This window comes from Apteryx rowi, unplaced genomic scaffold (assembly GCF_003343035.1).
Source record: "Apteryx rowi isolate R43461 unplaced genomic scaffold, aptRow1 scaffold_413, whole genome shotgun sequence".
NCBI lineage: Eukaryota > Metazoa > Chordata > Aves > Apterygiformes > Apterygidae > Apteryx > Apteryx rowi.
In genome coordinates this window covers 122,540-143,661 of record NW_020450645.1, presented here as the reverse complement: position 1 = coordinate 143,661, position 21,122 = coordinate 122,540, and the positions used below count along the sequence as shown (strand labels likewise).

The window sequence follows — 21,122 nt, the reverse complement described above, 5'->3', positions numbered from 1 at the left end:
GTCGCGGCGGCTGCTCTGAAAAACGGGGTGCATGGCGGCGGCGAGGGGGGCGGCCCCACCGAGGGGGCAGCAGCGAGGACAAGGTAGCCGGCGGCGCAAGAAGCGGCGGCGGCGGCCGCTAGCCCCGCCCCGCCGCTCCGCCGCTCCGCCCGGAGGCCGCTAACGGTAGCAGCACCGCTAACACCTCCGCGAGCTTCCGGTTCCGGGAGCGAGCCGCTGCGCGCGCAGCCCCGGAAGGCGCCATGGGGGCCGCGCGGCGCCGCGCGCGGGGAGGGGAGCAGAGCCGGCGACGCGGGGCGGGAGGGAACGCGGCCGGGGGCGGGGGTGTCACGTGACGGAGGCGGCCGGGCGCCATGATGAGGGCGGGCGGCGGCGACGCCAGGCGCCCGTGCTTCCTCGGCTCTTGCGCTGTGAGGCGCGACTGGGGGTCTCCGTGGTGCCTGTGGGAGCCCATCAACGCCCCCAGGATGTGTGGGCGTCCCTGAGCTCCTGTGCCGGGGGTTTGAAGTGCGATGGGGGAGGCAATTAGGCGCGGCGTGCGCTTAAAGGCGGCGAGCTCAGGTGAGTCTCCCGCGGAGCCAGCTGCAGACGCCACACCAACCGGTGCAAAGTGTGTGTATCCAGCGGGCCGGCCCGCCCGCGGCTCTCACCGGTGGCGAGTTGCTAAGGCCAGTCAGCGAGCAGAAAGACCAGTTCTTGTTCTGATGTTCCCTTTGTGCTGTCCCTGCTATGGGAGCTAAGAGCGGAGCTCGTGGGGCAATATGTGTTCCTGCTAATGCAGGATTTATGTGGTGTTTCTGCTAACAGGTGTGTAAGAGCAGTCGCTGGGAGCTCTAAGTCATGAAGGTTCCTTACTAGGACTGATATGTTCAGAGGATCAAGAAGTGTCACTAGTTGTCTTCTGCTGCTACATACAAACACCTTTTTTTCTTTTTAATGTATTACATGTGTACATACATTTACAGTCTCCTGCATTTGTTTGATCTCTTCTTGAATGCTGTCCAAAGATGACTTTGAATGTCAAACAAAATGTGATAGTATTGTAAACCTGAAATCCTATATGAAAGGATTGATACAACTGATTAAAAACTTTTCAGTATGGATGGCTGGATGCTCATTTTGCTTTTCTGTGTCATCAAAAGGACAAACCAACTCCCCAGGAAATTTCTGTAGCATATAAGCATGAATGACAGGCGGTCCTGCTTGTTCCTTTGGAAGACTGCAGTGTCAGGCCAAGCCAAGAGAATGGCCATGGGAATGTGACACACATGTCACAAAGAACTACATCTATCCAAGAACTATCATCTATCCTAAATTACAGAGCAACACAAAATTCTAAGTTACACAACAAAGCTGCAGTCAGAGCAGTTGTCCTCTGCACTAAGGGCCTTGCCAGGATATGGAGAAGCTCAGAATTAGGAATGCACAAAAAAAGGTATTTAATTACCCTTGGCCCTTTATGCTGCAGTTTATGTCTTGCTTCTTGAAAAAAATATATCTGCCTTCCTCCCTCCCCAATTTACACCTGCATTTCTTTTAAAAGCATTTCATAGTCTGGGAAGTCTAGGAATTAGGATCTGTCCCTCTTTGTGCCTTACTTTGTGTACTTACTTGTTCTATATGCTTGGGCAAGTCATTTCACCTCCTAATCTGTGTAAAATTGATTCCTTCCTACTGAACCTCCGAGGTTTCAAATGAATGAAGGCTGTGAAGGGATCTAACATATCACAGACCAATAACAGTGCCTCAGTACCAACCTGTGGGGTAGATGATATTGTCCCCATTTGGCAGGGTAATTGAGTTATTTTCCCAAGGCGGCACAGTAGATAGCCCTACTAGTAGATAGTAGATAGATAGTCTTTTAGCCCTGCTAAAAGACCCCTCTCTCCCCAAATGGAGATACAGCTGAATGAGAGCAAGCGGTGCTGGAGGGACCCTGATCTCGCATCACAAGCTGAGGTCAGCCAGACGCAGCCCTCTTCGGAGAGGCAGTTTGTATCGCCGACCCCTCACGATGGGTGTTCAAACGCCCCGCGTTGCCCTCCGGGACCAGCGCAGTACCGCCTGCGCCGCGCAGCCCTCCGTGCCGCCCCGGCGGCGGGGCAGTCGAGCGGGATGGGGCGGAGGGGTGCGGGGAGAGGCGGCGGAGGAGGAAGCGCTAGCGAAGGTGACGAGGAAGCCCGGGCAGAGGGGACGGCGGGCGAGGAAACGGAGGGAGGCGGAGCGGGAGCGGAGGGGAGGGGGCCGCCGCGGCGCGGGCGGCGGGGAGGAGGCAGGGGCATGGGCATCGCGGGGAGGGTCGGGCCGCGGCTCGGGGCCTCTCTCCCGGCGGCGGGGGGCCCGGGGCGCTGTAATCCCAAACGTCCCGCCCTGGCGGCGGCGGCGGGCGCGGCGCGGCGGTGAGTGCGTGTGGGCAGCGCGCGCCCGGGCCAACGGCCGTTGCGGCGGCCGTTACGCGGGAGGGAGCGGCCGTTACGGGGCGGGGGAGGGGGGAAGGGAGCGGCCGTTACGGCGGCAGCGGGGCGGGGACCCCGCTCTCCGCCGAGGGGCAGGGCGGGCTCGGCGCGGCGATACGAGGAGGGCTGAGGGATGCCCGGCCCGGTGGAGGCTGCCCCCCTTCCCCGCGCGTTGTTGGCGGTGGAGGGGGCAAAACGGAGGCTCTTCCCGGGGCCTCTCGGCAGCGGGGGAGGGGGCCCTGCCCGGGGCCGGGGCTGCTTCCCGCCACCTGCCTCCCGGCCCTGCGGCATCCCGCCGCGGGCCCCACGGCGAAGGCCCTCGCCTCGAAGGGGCTCCGCGAAGATGTTGCTTCTCCCTCCGCTCGCTTAACCCTTGCGGGTTGCGCTTAACAAAGTAACGCTCCGCTAGCCGCGGCTCTCCCCCCCACCCCATTTTCTCGCCAACTGGTGCTGCAACCGCACGTGGTTTTAATCAGGGAAGCAGCACTGGCTTTCTCTCAAGGGCTTTGCTCGTGCGTGTGTGTCAGCGTGCCTGCTCCCTGCTGCTTCGTCTCCCTGAGAGGAGTTCAGCCGGTGACTGGCCGTCCAGCCCTGCAGCCAGTGTGTGGTTGGCACTGCTAGCAGTGCTGGCCCTGGGCAAAGAGGCCGCCACCCCCCTGGTTGTCCCACCAGGCAGTTGCCCCTGTCTGAGGTGGGGCCCACAGAGCCAGGCCCTTTGGCCCTTCTGCTTAACAGCCAGCTGTTCCCTGCTGCCTGCTGGGCAGGTTTGCTGGGCACTTTTTCCTCCTTTTGGGTAAAGCAGGGCTGGATGCAGCTCTGAGGGGAAGGGTAGGAGCATGTTACCTGGGTGTCACTAGTATAGGTAGAGGCTATGGCTGGTCTTGGATAGCCTCTTTTCTAAAATCTATGTGTTTTAAAAGGTGTTGGAAAGACTCACAAAGGTGGTGCAGGCATATTTAAAGAGAAACTTTAAGAGAAACACTATTGCAAACAGTTGGCAATTTCACTAGAGAAGAGTTAAGCTAGATTTTACAAAGCATGGCTCAATAATGTCTTCAGTTAGGCCCTTAGGAAGGCATAGATAAAAATTGAAAAAATACGGCTCTCCAGCCTGACAATGTTGCCTAAGGCCATAACAGCCTCACAGAGGGAAGAGGTTCTTGAGTACTCCTGGCCATTTGGGAACAATGGATGGGCATAGTCTCAGCGAGATACCTTTAGTGGGTCGCTGATTTCCAAAAAATGTTAAGATCAACTTCCTATTACTTGGTGGACTCCTTTTTTGGTTATTCAGTTTTCATACATGCATTTTTGGTGTTTTTTTCAGTGTGCTGGCCTGCAGATGGGTGAAGGATTGAATGAAGCAGTTAGGAATGCCTGTGGTAGACAGCAGGCAGAAGACTGCTGCAGCCCTGAGGAAAATACTGAGGTCTCGCAAAACTGAGGTTATGACTTAGGGGGATGGATGTTGGGCAGTGATCACTGTGGTAGCTAAGGTGATCGTGTACGTGGAGAAGTGACATTAGGAGAGTATGTTGCAGTGCTCCCTGATTCTTTGAATGTTACCTAGCAACTGTTAAGAGTCAGCAGGGTATGACTAGCCAGGCATCCACAGACCACCAGAAAATGCTACATGGGCAGAATACAATGTTAGGATAAGCAGGCAGGAAAAAAAAAAGTGATTTTTTTTTTTAATTGAGAGAAACAAAGACTAATAGTTGCATCATTATTGTTTCTTCACAGCCTAGATGAAGGGACTGAGTGAGATGTACAGCTGGTAAGTATGGCTGATCAGTACTTAGAAACAAGTAAGATCCCTAGAAAAATATTAAATAAAATGTTTTAATTTTCTTCCTTATTTCTTCCTCCCCCCATCCCTTTCCATCTACCTCTTTCTGTCTTTCAGACGGTTTCTCCCCTCTTCAGGATTTAACTCTGTCATTAACCTCTTTTGTGTGCCCATGGGCAATTTCCTGCCCCTTTGTTTTCCCATCTAAAATGGTTTCCTGTATCCTACAGGTAAAGTTTAATTAATATGAGTAAAGGAGCCCTTGATCTTTGGAGAGGGTGTAAGGAAATCTTGCCTGAATGTCTCTGAGTGTTGTTTTTCTGCTTATAGCTGCTCAGCATGTCTTGGCTGCTCCAGCTCTGCACACTCTGACCATGAGCAGCAATTCCTCCCTCATCAATGTGAAGGGCCTGAGGAACCTCACCACACAGGAAAACGGGGCTGTCAGAGTCACCGAGTCTATTGCTATAATTGTCATTGCCATTTTCATCTGTTTGGGCAACCTGGTGATTGTTGTTACCCTCTACCGGAAGTCTTACCTTCTCACATTGAGCAACAAGTTTGTGTTCAGCTTGACCCTCTCCAACTTTCTTCTCTCTGTACTGGTACTACCTTTCGTTGTCACCAGCTCCATCAGGAGGGAATGGATCTTTGGAGTTGTTTGGTGCAACTTCTCAGCGCTGCTCTACATGCTGATCAGCTCAGCCAGCATGCTCACTCTTGGGCTCATAGCAATAGACCGGTAAGCATCTCTCTTATAATGAGTGAAAACAAATTGCCTAGTCGTTTCACAGAAGGACTTGTTGGCTGTTCACAGGGTCGAGAAGCACTGCAGTGGATCACCATACATTACATTATAACGACTTACCATTGATTTCATTCACCCCCTATGAGATTTTGACACAGAACAGAAGAAAGTGTTGTCATCAATAATGCAAAATGCTGTCATGCATCTAGAGTTTTTTTAAAGCTGTTGATGGTATAATAACATATTACTTGAGAAACAATAAGTAAACAAAATTCCAAATATATCCAAAGCATGCACTCACACAGAGAGACAGAGTTAATAGCTGCATGTGTGCCTTCAGGTGACTTTCAGAGTCTTGCCGGCAAAGATGTGATTCTTAAATAAAACTATTCATAACAAGGCCTCTGAGCCCACTTTGAGGTCTGGAGAAAAGAGCGTGTTCTACAAAGATGACTAGATACCAATATCATTAAAATATGTTCCTTTTTTACTGTACATTTTTTGTGCTCCTATTGACTCTTCCTTTTTGTCCACCAGGTACTATGCTGTCTTGTACCCGATGGTTTACCCAATGAAGATTACAGGCAACAGAGCAGTGGTAGCTCTTGTGTACGTGTGGCTACATTCCCTTATTGGCTGTCTCCCTCCTCTCTTTGGCTGGTCATCTTTGGAATTTGACCAGTTCAAATGGATGTGTGTGGCGGCCTGGCATAAAGAGGCTGGCTACACTGCCTTTTGGCAGATCTGGTGTGCGTTGCTGCCTTTCTTGGTCATGATGATCTGCTATGGATTCATATTCCGTGTGGCAAGGATTAAAGCTCGCAAAATCCACTGTGGTAGCGTGGTTATTGTGGAGGAAGAATCTCAGAGGAATGGGAGGAAGAACTCCAGCACCTCCACATCATCTTCAGGCAGCCGAAGGAACGCTTTCCAAGGAGTTGTCTACTCTGCCAACCAGTGCAAAGCTTTCATAACCATCTTGGTTGTCATCGGTGCTTTTGTGATTACGTGGGGGCCTTACATGGTAGTAATTACATCAGAGGCACTTTGGGGAAAAAATAGTATTTCCCCTGCCTGGGAGACATTAGCTACATGGTTGTCCTTTTCCAGTGCCATTTGCCATCCACTGATTTATGGACTGTGGAACAAAACGGTGCGCAAGGAACTACTAGGAATGTGCTTTGGGGATCGGTACTACCGCGAGTCCTTTGTTCAGCGGCACAGGACATCAAGGCTATTTAGCATTTCCAATAGGATCACAGGTAAGATATGTAGTTACGAAAGACACTCTTCCTTAGTACTAGTAAGAACAGTGCTTAGTGTCTGTGTGTACTTGGCATGTCTCGGGGCTCTGTAAGCAAGTGGGGTGTTTCTGGAGGTTTCAGGGGTCTTTTGTTCAAATTATTATAGACACCAGGAAGGAGGCTGATTTTTGTGGGAGTTTCTCCTACTCTAGTAAAATTTTCCCAAAAAGACATGGTGATGAGGTTAATTAAAAAAAAAAAAAGAAAGAAAAAAACTTTTTTTCTCTCTCAAGATCTTCTTCATATGTACTTGTTACTACTTTATGTAATCCAAATTTGAGCACTACCAATAATATATCCTGTGGCACTCATGCTCTGATTCCTGGCTTTATGCTACAGCTCTCTGAGCTTCACTGAAGTTACACTGGTCTTAAATTTCTATAAACTCCATTTTTAGTCTTAATGGTTGTGAAAAAAATACCATAACTGGAGAAGAAACAACCTATTAGACACCTTCCTGAGTTGCAGGCCAAGAGCTCCAATGAAATCCTGATTTCTGATCATTTTCCTGATCCTGTTCAGAATGCTCTGAAACTCTCCAAAACTAGGACATCTTCATGGTGTTCCTCGGGACATTGCATGCAGAGGCAGGAACTGAAGTTATTTAATTGGGAAAGAAGATCTGAAATATAAAAGGGAGGGAAGAGCAGCAAGGCATCCATTGTCTTTTCTGAAACCTGGAATCACTGGGAGAGACTCCATGTAAGTGAAAGAATTCTGCAGCTGCAGCCACACCGCAAGCTGCTAACACTCCTCCCTTTGGCAAATCTGTATCCGGGAGATGTTGTGGATGAATTCATTGGGAACTGAGGTGAGAGAGAAAAGACAGAAAGTTCCTTTCTCTTTCCAAGTGACGAGCAACTGACAGCTTCAAATTTATCAGCTGTATCAGGTGGAGGCTGAGAGAAAAAAAAACAGTCCTTAAGCAGATCCAAAGACAGCACATTTGCAGGAATCCTAGAATCTCCTCCCTTCCTGTTTTGGGGATGTGAAAGAAGGCAGGCATCTCGGTGCCCCAACCTCACTAGTGACTTTCCTGCTACACTAATGGTCTGTCACAGCCACACGTGGCTACCAGTTCATTCTCTGGCTAGAAGGTATCTGGAGAAAGTCCCCATCTCTCTGAGTATGTCTGCTCTATGTTCAGCCTGGCTTGCTGATAAATACAGGCAATTGCAAAAAGAGTGGGAGGGAGATGGCATAGATAGAAAGGAGACTTGCCATATAGAAGAACTCTAAGGATGCTTGAAAGCTGCTGATTGGGTTTCTAAGATGGGAAGTCCAAATGCTGTACACTGGAATCAGTGGGGTAAGTTTTACGGACAGAAGGGTAAATAAGCCAATACAGTGGGTATTACTGGAAGAGGATTTTACTGTTGTAGACCCCCTAAACATCCAGTATGTGATGAGAATTAAACTGTTTTGCAGATTTGGGACTATCTCCCCATCTCACTGCCCTCATGGCAGGTGGACGGCCATTAGGAAACAGCAGCAGCACAGGAGACACAGGTTTCAGCTGCTCGCAAGATTCAGGTAACTAAAAGTCTCTTGCTCTCTTTTCTTGGGCAGAAGATTGCACTTGCAATTTGGGAAATCTCTGGGATGGTCTGTATTCACACAAAGATGGTTCTTGGTGGAGGAATAACATGAAGCATCCAGTTGTCACAAAGAACTGCTGCAGTTGCTGTTTTTCTCTCCTGCTCTGAACGTGTCTACCTGCAAAATTCTGCTTACTCTAGGGATTAATGACCTTCCTTTGGTAATGCTTCCTGGGAACACGATACACTGCTCCTGCCCTTCTCCTTTAGTTTCTGTCATTCTTCAGGGACCTTCCTTGTATCCCCAAGGAACAGAGCAACAAAGTGCTGGGGAGAATGTGCTTCTCTTTTCCTAGTTTGTAAAAGGCATTGTCTTATTCATCCTGGAGTCGAAACAAAACCACTTAAGATAGTTTCAGGTTATGATGGCTACTTAAAATCTCCCAATTCAAGATGGTTTGGAAAAGAACACAGGGTTCTACCAGTCATTTTCTATCCAGAACTGTAGCAGGATTTTCTGGGAGTTATTTCAGCTACCATTCTAGGGACATTTTCTAAAATCCTTAATTGTAATTAGATTATTTGAAAGACCATTTCTCTTCTATAGACACTGAAGAGTGATCTTCTAACATTTGCTTGGTGTTAGAGGTCTCTTCCTTACTTCTGTAAAGGAAGACTAGGGAGCTGGGATTTATTTTTGTAGCTGCTTTAAACTAGTTTTATGACAGCTATGGATATTCTGTAGCTGTATGTGACAGAGGAGAATAGCATCCTGTGAAACCTGCATCACTTCAGAGCATGCTGTGTTAGCATCTTTTGAGGAATGATACTGAACAGTTTAAACAAATGACCAAACCAGATACATACAGAATACTGTTAGAAGTGCCAGCGTTTGTTATGGAGGGGATGCAGTCCATACCCTGGGAATGGATGCATAGTGATCCTCTGTGAAATACAGTTTTGCTTTACACCCTTGCTGTGTGGAGTTGAAGAGGAGAAGCCTTAGTCCCTCTCTAATGCTGTCTGCTGCAGTATGTGGAACTATGACCTGCAATGCAGTTGTCTGTATCTACCCTGGTAAAAAGCTGGTCTTTTCACATTGTAAAAAAGCAGATAAAGTAGTAGGAAAGGAAAAATCCAAGTGGTGCCAGATGTATACCAGATACTGAGGTAGAAGATCTGAGTCCTAATTGATAGAAATGCTGCCTTACGATCAATTATTCCAAAGACAAAGATCTACCCTGTAAGTATGAGAGGCTAGTCTCTTCACTCAGTGCGTGTTTGAAAAATCATGCTAAAATTCTGCCTCGAAGAAAGTATCTCTTTCTTCCTAATGCTACCTTTCCATTGCACACTACATTTGTGATGAGGAGCAGTTTGATTCTGTACCCTTGGACATCAGTAAGGGCTTCCTTTTTGTTTGCAGTAGACAAAGCCTCAAACCCCAATTGATCCCCAGAACAGCACAGAAAGTAATTAGCTCATTTTGTACTGTGTGTTAGGAGAGCAGTTCCTTCTGTCTCTTGTGTGTTGGAAAAGGCATATGAAAGGATACACCAAAAAAAAAAACCTTAAAAAGTTTATCACTTTGCTATATAACAATGAATTGTCAGCAAAATGCAGACATGGATCAATATGTTGTCTAAAGGCACATCCCCTCCCCAGCAATGTCTTTCTCTCGCATTCTGTAAAATTGGCCCTGGAAACCCTATGAAAGAATAAATTTGGGACTCAAAAGCATTCAAGTGGGTGAAGAGTGGCAAAAAGCCACCATCTGGAGGAGCTATGAAACCTGCGAAGGCTCTTTGTCCTTGGCCAGTTGTCACACCACAGGAGTAAATAGACTGAAAGTAAAGTGTCACAGACCAAGCGCACACAAGTTATGCCTTGCAGCAGCAGTTTCCCTGAAGAGTACTTGCTTGGCATTGTCCTAGTGTCTCCCTGAAACATATGTTCTGCTTCTACAGCAGGGGGACCAGCACCACAAGGGTGGACTAGGCTGCAGTCTTGCCCTTTGTGTGAAAGCAAGGCAAAGATGTCAAGATGAATTTTGTTGTGCACCATATTTTAGATTAGAAAAGTGCAAAGCAAAGTGCAGGGAGGTTAAGAAGAAAATGTTTCATGAACTGAAAAAGTGACTCAGTGGAGGAAAATCATTCCCAGCCAACAGGGGATTTTCCCCCATTAAAATACACTTTAAGAAAGTCCAGGTAAGTTGTTAGAGACAAAATAAATTGAACAGAAAACTCCCCAGTTCAAATTTCCATCCAGTGCTAATTACAAGTGTGACATTTGGCAGCTTTGGTTGTCTGCCTCTAACACGGGCACTGTTGGCCCCTGTCTTGATCAGGACATGGAGGAAGTTGCCCTCAACTTCACCCTTTATTTACTGCAGGTAAGGTTTCACCTTTGCCTGATGTCCTATAGATGTTATAAGCTCTGCAGCTGATTTCAGAGCTGCTTGAGGTTTTAGATAGCTAATGAAAATACTTCCAAATCCTTTCAATTAAAACTCTGACCTCATTCTTTTTATGTGCAGTGTTTAATTCAAATTGAAATCTACCCTCAAAAGCTGGTTTAGACATCTTTTGAAAGGATTGCTATAAACTGAAAAGTTTTTGCCACCACTTAAATTTTGGCTCCTTTCTTCAGGTGGCCTTGTTATTGTGTCCCAGCATTACCCTGTTTTGCTTGAGAACTCTTGCTTTGTTTCAGGAACAGATGCAATGCTTCTAGAAGATTATAGCTCAGATGGCCCTCATCCCCCGCACTGCATCTGTCCTCCTCGAAGGAGGAGTTCAGTGACATTTGAAGATGAAGTGGAACAAATTAAAGGTGGGTTTGTATGGGTTTGTGTCGGTTTGTAGAGGGTAAGTATGGAAATACTCAGAACCAACTATGCTGCCCTCTCAGGAAACCTCCCAGGACCTTCATAATTGTGTTAGAATGTATCCAGTGTCTCTCTGCTCACCCAGAGAGACCTGATCCTTCATGCAGGAACAGCAGAAGTAAGAGCAGGTCAGTCTTCCAGTTCTCAAGTAGTACCAGATAATGACAAGAACCAGAAGCTGGGATTCACTGCATACACACCATTTATGCTGCACAGCAGTGTCTTCTCTGCAACTCCACTCATCCAGCTGCTATCAGTCTATCTTGTTTACATTTCTCAAGGAATATATTTTCCTGCCTTCGTACTTTGATTCCATTATCCCGGTGTTTCCTTTGCTGCCCCCTTTCAACTTTGTCATTCACAGAGTTAAAATCCTTCCATTTACAGATTTAAATGTTCTGAATACATTTTCATTGTTTCATTTACTTTTTGCATATTTCGCAGTAGGTGAAAGTAGATGAGCCACATGCATTTTATTTTTCAGTCAGCTCACTTGTTGATTCTGTAATAGCAAAGTGCTGCTGTGATTGTAAAATATGTTAAAGTAAGCTGATAATTATGGTAATATGGACTAGAAGACTTGATCATGAATAGATGAATTAATAAATGATTGCAGACAGCACAAAAATGAGGATAATGCCTGTAAGAATCAAATAATAACAAAAACTGACTGATTTTTATTATTCTGAAATACTGTTGCTATTGAGAGACACTTTCTGTGGAATTTTCTCTTGTAAGTGTCTTTGCAAAATTCACTCTTGCCCTCCTCCCAGCATGAGCTGACTATTTTCTTGGACCAGTATATTGCCATAAGTTTCCCATCATCTTCCTAAGGGATTAGATAGGGGCAGGTATCTAATTTTTTGTGGGATTCAAAGGAGGAGGGAGATCTTAGTGCAATAGTTCCCTGCATGTTTAGCAAAGTCTTCTTGGTATGTCTTGGAGTTGTCAGGAGTGTCTCAGGTTTTAAATGATTTCAGCAGCCTCATTGGAGTGTTATATTCAGGATGAATACCAGTGTTACCCAACATGCTGGTGTGTAAAGAAGTATATAGATGTTATAAAAGCACCAACATCAACCCTGGATACTAGGTGTATCCAAGGTAATAAAAGGCTGGGAACAAGTATTCTACTGTCTGCAACAGCAGTCTTCAACCTCTCCTGTTATTCAGAACTCAACAGCGTCTCCAGTGGAAGTATGGAAGCCAGCAGAGCAAATTTAAGCCTAAGAACAGTAGGCTTTGCTGATTTTCTTCACTACTTGGAAGAAGCACTTGGAATTTGGGGACTGCTAATCCATAAACACAAAGTTTGGTGTTTGCTGGGCTTAAAGCATGTTATAAAATAGCTCTTACACTGCACGTCAGTAAGTGTGAGACCTTAGTTTAAGTGCACTGAGAATGCCTGTAAGGTTGTAAGTGCTGTGCACAGCAAAGGAAGTAAGAACTGAGAGTTTTGTTCCAATCTCCTGTATGACTTCTTGCCTGATTTCAGGCAATTTCCACTGTCCCTATTCATATGTAGTCTATGTAGTAAGGAGAAAGATGGCCTTTGACTTTAGTTGGCTTCAAATTCAGACCAGTAAACTACTGTGTGCATAGATTCAGATCCAGAAAATCATTCAACGTTTGTTTAATTCCAAGTTAAACATATATGTATAAGCACTTTGCTTCTTTAGATTTTTTTTTTTTTTCTTGAATTGGGGATAATCTTTCTCTACGTGACTTAGGGTCGCTTCATGTTCATAGAATGGTTTGGGAACCCTGGCTATTCTTGGTAAAGGTGCTGTGTAGAGTGTTATTTTGCAGCAGACATGATCATATCTTTACAAGAGGACCAGTATTAGTCTTGAAGAATTCACAGTCATGCTATTTGACTGTTAATGTTCTACTGTTTTTTTTTCTTCCAGAAGCTGCGAAGAATTCTGTTCTTCATGTAAGAGCGGAAGTCCATAAATCTCTGGACAGTTATGCATCCAGTTTAGCAAAAGCTATTGAAGCAGATGTGAAAATCAGCTTATTTGGGGAGGAGGCTTTACCAGGAGTTCTGTTCCCTGTGCGGACTCTGCCAGGAAGCAGTATGAACACACGGCGTAGTACCAGACCCCATGCTAGCCAAAGACTTCAGCTGCAAAGCATCGATGAAGGGAATATTTGACAGGAGCAGTAGAATTAAAAAAAACAAGAAGAAACCACTAAGCATGACCTAATACAGCTGTTACTGTTTTAACAGAAATGGGATACCTTGTTGGGATGTTTTCAGTGTTTTGTGAAGAACACTTGAAAGCCAGCTGAATTGTGGTATATACTTACATCAGCATTTTACAGCAGTATTTGTTTACTGTTTAGTGTGCTATTGACTTTTTCTGTGCCATGTCTTAAATCTATCACACAATGCGTAAGAACACAGGATTTGGTTTCATGGACCACATCGTTGGCCCATCAGATCTTGTGTCCATTAGTGGCCAAAATTGATATAGGGATGAAAAAGGAAAGGTATGTACAATGTTTTATACAGTAGTGCAGAAATCCTTTTCTGACCACCTGGATAATCAGTCTGTACACCAGACCTGGAGGTACGAGTGCTCTGATAGGAGCTTGTGCATTGAATGTTTCATACAATGTATTGTTGCAGATTCCCAAATGATGGAGCATGGATTTAACTAAGGCATAATATCTGAACTTTCATGCAGATTATGGTCCTATTTACCCGTGCTAGCTGATGATATTTCCAGCTGTTCAACCATTAGAATGCTGAATATGAAACTGGATTGTACGTTGTTTCTGTTTTATGAGACACTAACTTCTCAGATGTAATGGAGGGAAGCAGACCAGTGCTATAAATATCACAGAGGTGGTGTGGAAGAATGGCATGCAAAATTCTTTGTTTCTCAGAAAACTTCAGTTCACTTTCTAGATTCTGCTTTTGCTAAAGGGCACTCTACAGTTGTGGAAAGTTTGACAGAATATAAATGAGGTATTACCACTTTAATATTAATGATATATTCAGGATTCATCTTTCCTATAGAGAGAAGCTCTGAGAGTTATTTGAATTCTTTTTTTATCGGAAGACACTGTAGTATTTAAGCAATAGTTACCTCAGTGCATATATTCCTTGGAGTTTAATTCATTAACCTCTGAAATAAGAACATTTAGCACTTATATTGCACTTTGCATGTTCTAAGCACTGTACAGACATGACCTTGTTAGGCCTTTGTGAGACAGTTTATCAGCCCTGCTTGCCAAGAAGGGGGACTCAGCAACAGTTAAAAAGCTGCTGGAAATTAAACCAGCTGTGAAGGTGGAAAGGTTTGTTATGAAAAGAGAAAATGAGCTGGATTATAAGAGAATGCCCATCTTGAGGAACCTTTCTGTGCCTTCCTGGGCTGGCCCCTTCCTTACTTTGTGGGGGTTATAGCCCTGCCTTATTGCCTATTTCAAAGAGAGAGACATAGATTAGTCGGATAATTTCTTGGGAGTGGATGGCAAATGGACTTAAGGACCAAGAGTCTGCATTTGTTGGCATACTTTGTGTCTCCTTCCCCCCGACTTTCCCCAGAAGCGGTTTGTATGAATTTTTGCTGCAGATACTTTGGAAATCGGGGCAGGATATTTCCATCTGGGCAAAAGCTGGGTGTACACTTGTTAAATTATGGCTGTGTGTGACTTGCTCAAACAAACTGTTTCTGAGGCAGAGCCTCAGTCCAGTACTGTATTTAGACATCCTGTTTGTCTGTTTTCCCAATTCAGAAATGTATTGCAGCACAAGCTTTTGTCCATCTCTGGACAAAGCACTTTATGAACCAGCTTGAATCCCATTACGTTCCCAAGTGAGATTTAAGTGCATGCTTAAAATTCAGTACATGGTTTGCTGATTAAGAACAGACTGTTAAAGCAAGAACACTTAAGCACCAGTAAGATGCTTCTTTGCGTAATTCAGGAATTAAGACTTACAAAAGGAAGCCTAGTTTGGGCAGTATGGAGAGCTGATGCTCTAGAGAGCAGCATATGGATTCCAGCTCCTCTTCATGCCTGTAATTTTCCTTTCTAGCCTATTAAACAAATAAATTGGCACCTTTGGGCAGACATTCAAAAACAAAGTCCCAGTACTTGCTAGGAAATGCCGTGGACTGAGGTCATTATTGCTATCATGAACGTTACAGTCACAGTTGTTTACTGTAGTCAGCACTCCTGAAGGTATGCGCTCGCCTCACATGGCTCGAAATGTTTTATCTGCTTCCCTTTTATTTCATATTCCTGCTTCAAAAAGAGCTGAGCAAAGCTGTCACTGAGCATGAAGGTACTGAAAGGGCACACATGAGACTGAATGGATACTCGTGGAAAGAAGTAGGTGCTAGGCCAAAATGGTGTAGTACTTAGGAGGGAAAAATACCAAGGCACATGTAAAAGCACAAAATTGTTAGTACTATGTAAAAAGCACATAATTCACAAAGGTACTGAGCCAAATTCAGCCTTCAGGCGGGTCGGTAGAGTTGCATCAGTTTACATCATGACTGACTGGCTCTCAGTGTTAATTTCACTAATCCATTACTTAGTGTAAATGTTGCTAATAGTATTTTTTATTAAACAACAAATTATAACTTCTCCATAATTCTGTTATTACCAGTGTCATTATCTCACTTGAATTGTCATTAAAGAAACCAGTAATTAAGAAGTGCACAGATTTTTAAAATTGTATTCCCCACCTTAAATGCAAAAGAAAAAATATTTCCAGCTTCTAATGGTCCAGAATGTTTGTTTATGTTACTGTTATTTCAACTTAAAATTACTTAAAACCTTTTTAATTTAAAAAGTAGAATGAACTTCATGGAAGTAAAGTCTAAAGCAAATGGATGAACATGGCAGCAGTGGCACCTGGAATTAGACTTCCAAAATACAAGGGCAAATCCTGGATGAAATACAGGCTTCACCCCTCTTGCTGGTTTTCAGTATGCAGCTGTACCTGCATAAATCACTCCAGGTTTGGGCTTCTGGAGATCATAGCTGGACCTATCAAATGCACCTCCTTATAGTCCACCAAATAATTGATGAGTTCAGTAAAAAACAGTTGATAAAACCTCCAGGCAGTGCATGGTACTATACGCCTGGCCAAATGCCAACAAGATTCAGAGCCTTAAGAAGTACAATACATGGTTGGTTGTAAATTAAAAGGTACAAAACCATAAACGTGTTTACCTGACAGTATTCTATAGTCCGTAATTAAAGATGGAGCTGAACTGTTAAGACAGTGGTGCTGGTTGTGCTACCACATTTTCACTTCAGAGTAGCTTAACTGGCTTAATCTACGAAAATGATTAGGGGACTGGAGCATCTCCCCTATGAGGAAAGACTGAGGGAGCTGGGCCTGTTTAGCCTGGAGAAGAGAAGGCTGAGAGGAGATCTTATCAATGTGTACAAGTATCTGAAGGGAAGGTGTCRAGAGGATGGGGCCAGACTCTTTTCAGTGGTGCCCAGCGACAGGACGCGAGGCAACGGGCACAAACTGAAACACAGACAGTTCCATCTGAACATGAGGAAAAACTTTTTCACTGTGAGGGTGACAGAGCACTGGAACAGGTTGCCCAGAGAGGTTGTGGAGTCTCCTTCTCTGGAGATATTCAAAACACTCCTGGATGCAATCCTGTGCAACGTGCTCTAGGTGACCCTGCTTGAGCAGGGGGGTTGGACTAGATGATCTCCAGAGGTCCCTTCCAACCTCAACTGTTCTGTGATTCTGTAACTGAAATTGTGCAAATTTACATCTGAGTTAATTAAATAGCATCAGAATCTGACAGGTCTTCAAAATCTGAATGAACATCTTCAGGAAATGAGATATTTCACCATGCTTTTGTTCTCCAAAGTAACAAAGGGGGCGGAATACATTGAATGCCCATTTTTCTCCTTTCTCAGACAAAAAAAAAAGGCCCGATTCTGCCTGCAACGACAGGGCTGCAGATCCGCAGAAATTTGCAGGCTGCGCGGGATGAGCCCAGAGCAGAACCTGACGGCCACGCCCACCGGGGGCGGCCGCGCGAGGCCCTCACGTGGCGTGCAGCCGCCAATGGCAGCGCGCCCTCCTCTTCCCGCCCTTTCCCTCGCCGTTTGAAAGCAGAACCTGCGCAGAGCGCCAGGGAGCGAAGCGGGGCGGAGAGAAGAAGCGAGAATTCAGAGCGCAGCGGCGATTGGCTCCGCCGCCCCGCGCGCCCCGCCCCGATTGGGCGGCCGGTCCGCAGGCGCTCCGCAGGCTTGGCTGATGTGAAGGATGGGCGGGGACGAGGGCAGGGCTGGGGCGGTTGGCGGTTGCCGGCTGCCGCGCGGTGATGGAGGCTGTGGCGTGCGCGGGGCACGGTGAGGGGCGGGGGCGCGCGCGGGGACGGTTGGGGGGGGCCCGGCCGCCGGGAGCCTGCGGCGCGACGCGACGCGACGCGACGCAACGCGGCGGCGGCGCCCAGGCCCGCTGACCCGGCCCGCTCTCCTCTCCCCTTCCCCGCAGGGTCCCTCTGCGTCCTGAAGACGGGCGTCCGCGATGGCCCCAACCAGGGGAAGAGCTTCTACGTGTGCGGAGCGCAGGGCGCGGCGGCCTGCGGCTTCGTCCTGCCGGCGCCGTAGGTCCCGGGGGCGGGGGGCCGTGCCCCGTGGGCGGGCGGGCGGCTGGGGGGCCTGCGACGAGGGGGGTGTGCAGCTGACCTAGGGTAACGCAGCAGCAGTCAGGCTGCGAGGGGGGTGGAAACGAGGTGGGGGAGGACAGGCCTGTTGCTTCCGGGGGTGCTGCTGAGGTGAAGCTGCCTGCTCTGTATGTGCTCTGGTACATAAAGCAGTGAAAACTAGCAGTCTGAGCACACAAAGAACACAAGTTGTCATTTTTGTCACTTAAGCACCTGAATTCTTTCACAGTCCATAAAAGCTTATTCATTTCTGTAGTCCCTATGAGTCCTGTTAGTGGGCTAATGTATGACATTGTAATAGGTGCTGTGAAAACAGTCAGCCCTAAGCCTTAAGGAGAAGGACACAGAGGTTAGAGAGGGAAACGTGCTGGTCACTTGGATAGGCAGGCAACCCATCGCAGCAGAATAGATTAGATTTTTCTTATTTTTGTATGAAAAGCATGGCTTATGGAAAATGGAGTATCTCATTATAACCAGATTATATATTTGGAAGAAGAGAATGATTTTCCTCTGCTCTGCCAATGGTATCCACTCTCCTTTTTATAGAATATTCTCTCTTCGTATAGTTCTATTTTTAGGTAAGTGCCATTTAAGGCTTTTCATGTGTGCCTGTGCATAAATAGGTATTATGGTAAAGGAGATGCATAAGAATCAGATAATCACCTAGTATCTCCAACTGCCCATTGATTCTCTTGAGCTCACAGGCTTTTTTGTCATCAGATGTAGACCACCACCTGATAACTAGAGACCTGTGCATTTATTGTTCAGATGATTCACCTGTGTATCTATTCTTGATTATTTTTAATTACATTTCAGATTCTGGCTTCTAGAGGTTTGCAAGCTTCTGCATTGAAGCAATGCAGAAAATTCTAGTGGCCTGAGTATATGTGGAGAAATAGAACAGGAGTTTGTTAATTTTTGTTATGTCCTGCAAATGAAAAGAAGAAGGATTAGCATTCTGACTGTTTGGGGGGAAATTTAGTGCTCTCAGCAGTTCTGGACTACTCTTTTCTTAGTGAAGTAGTCTCTGAGAAGATTTTCCTAAGTTTTGTCCCAGGTAATGTTCTTGCTGTTGCTGTTCTGTGGGCAGCTTGTGTTGCCTTTATTCTTCTTTTTTTTTTTTTTTTATCTCTTATTTTCAGTATTCCTGCTTCTTACTGTTTGATCCATGAGGGAAATGTGGTGGAGCTGCAAGTCCTGATTCAACAGCAGGACAAAGATGAATACAGGTAAGTTTGCCCAAAGTGGAAACAAAGACTATATGGTAGCCACTGATTTCAACACTAGGAATTATTTGGCGACAGCTCACTCCAAGCTTCCTTTTAAAACTGCCTGAAATAGTCATCTTGGCTTGAGGCCTTCACACAGTATGTTTCAAAATGTTTGCTCTTTTTATTTGTAATTGTGTTCAAATGCATAAACCTAAATGAACAGAAAAGGATTGTTTTTAACAGAATTAGACATAGCTCTGTTGTTAGGTTCATCAAAGATTTGTGATGATTGCATTAAATTCAACAATTGTAATTCAGACAAAACTCTTGCAGCAGTTCTTGTCGGCTGCCAGTTAAAAAAAAAAAAAAAAAAAAGTCTCATCCAAAGTCTTTGTTCCTGAAGTGCTTTAAAGACCAGGTGGCCTATGCAGTATAACTAAAAGATTAGCTATTTTCTCACCCTTTGAAATCACAAGAGTCTTCTGAGGCTTTGATCATAGTCGGTGTCTGAGCAGTAATTAATGTTTTGCCACTACATCTTCAACTTTCATTTCAAGACAAAGAAAAATAATAAGACCAAAAATTTATCCAAAAAATGATTTTGTTGTAAAAGCTATATGTTGCTAACACTGACTTTTGGCTATACAGAAGTCCAGATGTGACGTGCAGATCAAGAGATCTTCTCTCTGATGTTTTTGGTGCAAGCTACTTCTTAAAGAGCATTTAGAGTTGTTCCTTTACTGACTCATGCAGCTCAAGTCTTGTTTTGTTCTCCGGTAGGCTATTTTATCGATGCCTTAAAAGTAAATTGAATGGGAAGAAATGGTGTGGAAGCATCCCGTGGCAGGTATGAGTATGTCATTTATATTAGAGTGTCTGCTTGTTCCAGAATGACTGTTCATTCTGTAACACACAATTTGCTCTGAAATTACACAGTAGGAGAGTTCGCACTTTCTAGCTCAACAGGCTGTCAGCCTGCTGTACTCCAAGTGAGACCTCTCTTACTCCTAAATGCATTGTATGAAGTAATCCTTGTTCTCCAGTCTCAGAGACTTGGGTTTGGTCTCCAGGTGTTTTCCTTCTTTGAGAAGGATGCTGTTGAGACTGGGTCCCCCAAAACAATGGGAATGGCAAAGACAGCAGAAAACCAGCAGTGATTTTACAAGGAAAACAAACAACAACAAAAAAAAAGATGAAATGTTTACCTTTACCCTGTTAAAATGATAGGAAAGGTGATGTTTATAGAGACCAAAATCTTGCTTGAAGTAACTAGGTTGTATTCATAGTTAGCAGCATTTCATAATTTGTTTGTATTTCAGGATCCAAAAGCTACCAAAGCATCAAAAAATTTAGAATCACGGCCTACCTCAGTACCTCCTTTCAATCCTGGTGGTCAACGAAATCCGTTCAAAGTGATAGACAAGAATTGTGAACCATCATCCTGGAAACAAATTAAACAAGGCATTGGAGAGGAAAGTAGAGCAAAAGGAGGGAAACCAGAGAAAGAGAGTGTACTGGTGTCAGATAAAGAAAAGAAATCAACCTCAGACTCCTCCATAGAGAGAGAGCCTCTAGAAGGACTGAAAACCAAACAGAAACAATCCAAAGGAAATAAGAATGACACAGAATTTAAGGAAAGCATGGTGTCTGAATCTAAATGTAGTCTGTCTGAGACTTGGAAAGCAAAAAACACCCCTTGGGATGGAGAGAAACATAGTGGCAGTGGCAGGGAGTCTAAGTCGTCTTCTGAATATCTGGAGAAAGAGGCGGGTGGAAAATCCAATTCCTTTTCACTAAGCCTTGGAAATCAAAGCACAAGTGCCAAGTGTCCAAAGGAGGGGCAGTGTAGAGAGAAAAACTTAAAAAGCTGTGGGTATAAAGAAACCAAAGAGAAAGAATGCACTGGTGAGAAGAACAAAGAGATGAAACCAAGGTCTGAAGAAAATGCAGTTTCCCCAACAGTACTGCAACTAGCATTGCAACACACTCTCCTGAAGGGAGGAGCAGGGGTGGAGGCAGCACCATGCAAGCTAAAAATAAGGCCAGAGCTGGGACAGCCTGCTGATCAAGTATCTCATGGTGGCAGTGATGAAGTAGTACTTGTTTCTTCCACATCGGGGAAAGGTGAACCTGAGAAACTGGTGCTGGGTTTGCAGCCAAGAGAGGTGCTTCCAGGAACTTCAGGGAAGAGCAATCAGGGAGCATCTTTGTCAGGAGCTGCAGCATCACTTCACACAGAAGGACCCCAGGACCCTAAAGCTCTTCACAACCATCTTGTTGTGCAGCTGAGGCAGAAGAAGGTCATTTACTGCTGCTGTTATTCCTTTTTCTTCTTCTATGCTGAAGGTGACTTCTCCCACTCATGTCAGGCAGCAGAAGGCAGTATCCCCTCGCAGCAGTAACTTTCTGAAATATTTGGAGTTTTGGTGGAGAAATTCAGTGTAGGCACAGATTTAAAAAAAAAAAAAAAAAAAACCTAAAATAAAACCAAACATGAGACAATTCCCCTAAGGCAGTGTAGC

The 21,122-nt window shown here is 45.4% G+C and overlaps 2 protein-coding genes across 7 annotated transcripts in view; both read left to right on the top strand.

Annotated features, from left to right (window-relative positions):
• Positions 1–326: 326 nt before the first annotated feature.
• Positions 327–12,897, top strand: GPR161 (G protein-coupled receptor 161). 6 transcript variants are annotated; one of them, XM_026075908.1, is made up of 10 exons: positions 327–561; positions 1,143–1,435; positions 3,784–3,885; positions 4,200–4,233; positions 4,363–4,475; positions 4,576–4,987; positions 5,531–6,255; positions 7,726–7,830; positions 10,551–10,670; positions 12,635–12,882. In XM_026075908.1, the coding sequence occupies exons 6-10, from the start codon at positions 4,620–4,622 to the stop codon at positions 12,880–12,882; spliced, it is 1,566 nt and encodes a 521-aa protein (XP_025931693.1). In that variant the 5' UTR covers positions 327–561; positions 1,143–1,435; positions 3,784–3,885; positions 4,200–4,233; positions 4,363–4,475; positions 4,576–4,619. The 6 variants fall into 6 exon arrangements, with proteins under 6 accessions (XP_025931693.1, XP_025931692.1, XP_025931696.1 ...); XM_026075907.1 differs by lacking the exon at positions 4,363–4,475; XM_026075911.1 differs by lacking the exons at positions 1,143–1,435; positions 3,784–3,885.
• A 4,147-nt stretch (positions 12,898–17,044) lies between these two features.
• Positions 17,045–21,122, top strand: part of TTF2 (transcription termination factor 2) — a 21,255-nt gene continuing 17,177 nt past the window's right edge. Inside the window, exons 1-5 of the mRNA XM_026075917.1 lie at positions 17,045–17,072; positions 17,218–17,329; positions 18,532–18,618; positions 19,381–19,447; positions 19,920–20,998. Of these exons, the coding sequence (XP_025931702.1) occupies positions 17,045–17,072; positions 17,218–17,329; positions 18,532–18,618; positions 19,381–19,447; positions 19,920–20,998 (1,373 nt within the window). The remainder of the gene's footprint in view (positions 17,073–17,217; positions 17,330–18,531; positions 18,619–19,380; positions 19,448–19,919; positions 20,999–21,122) is intronic.

Excerpts from the sequence above, each read along its gene's own strand:
- GPR161 (XM_026075906.1), top strand. The coding sequence starts at position 4,620 with ATGAGCAGCAATTCCTCCCTCATCAATGTGAAGGGCCTGAGGAACCTC. Across the intron at positions 4,988-5,530 it reads GGGCTCATAGCAATAGACCG|GTACTATGCTGTCTTGTACC; the intron begins GTAAGCATCTCT and ends TTTGTCCACCAG. Across the intron at positions 7,831-10,550 it reads CAGCTGCTCGCAAGATTCAG|GAACAGATGCAATGCTTCTA; the intron begins GTAACTAAAAGT and ends GCTTTGTTTCAG.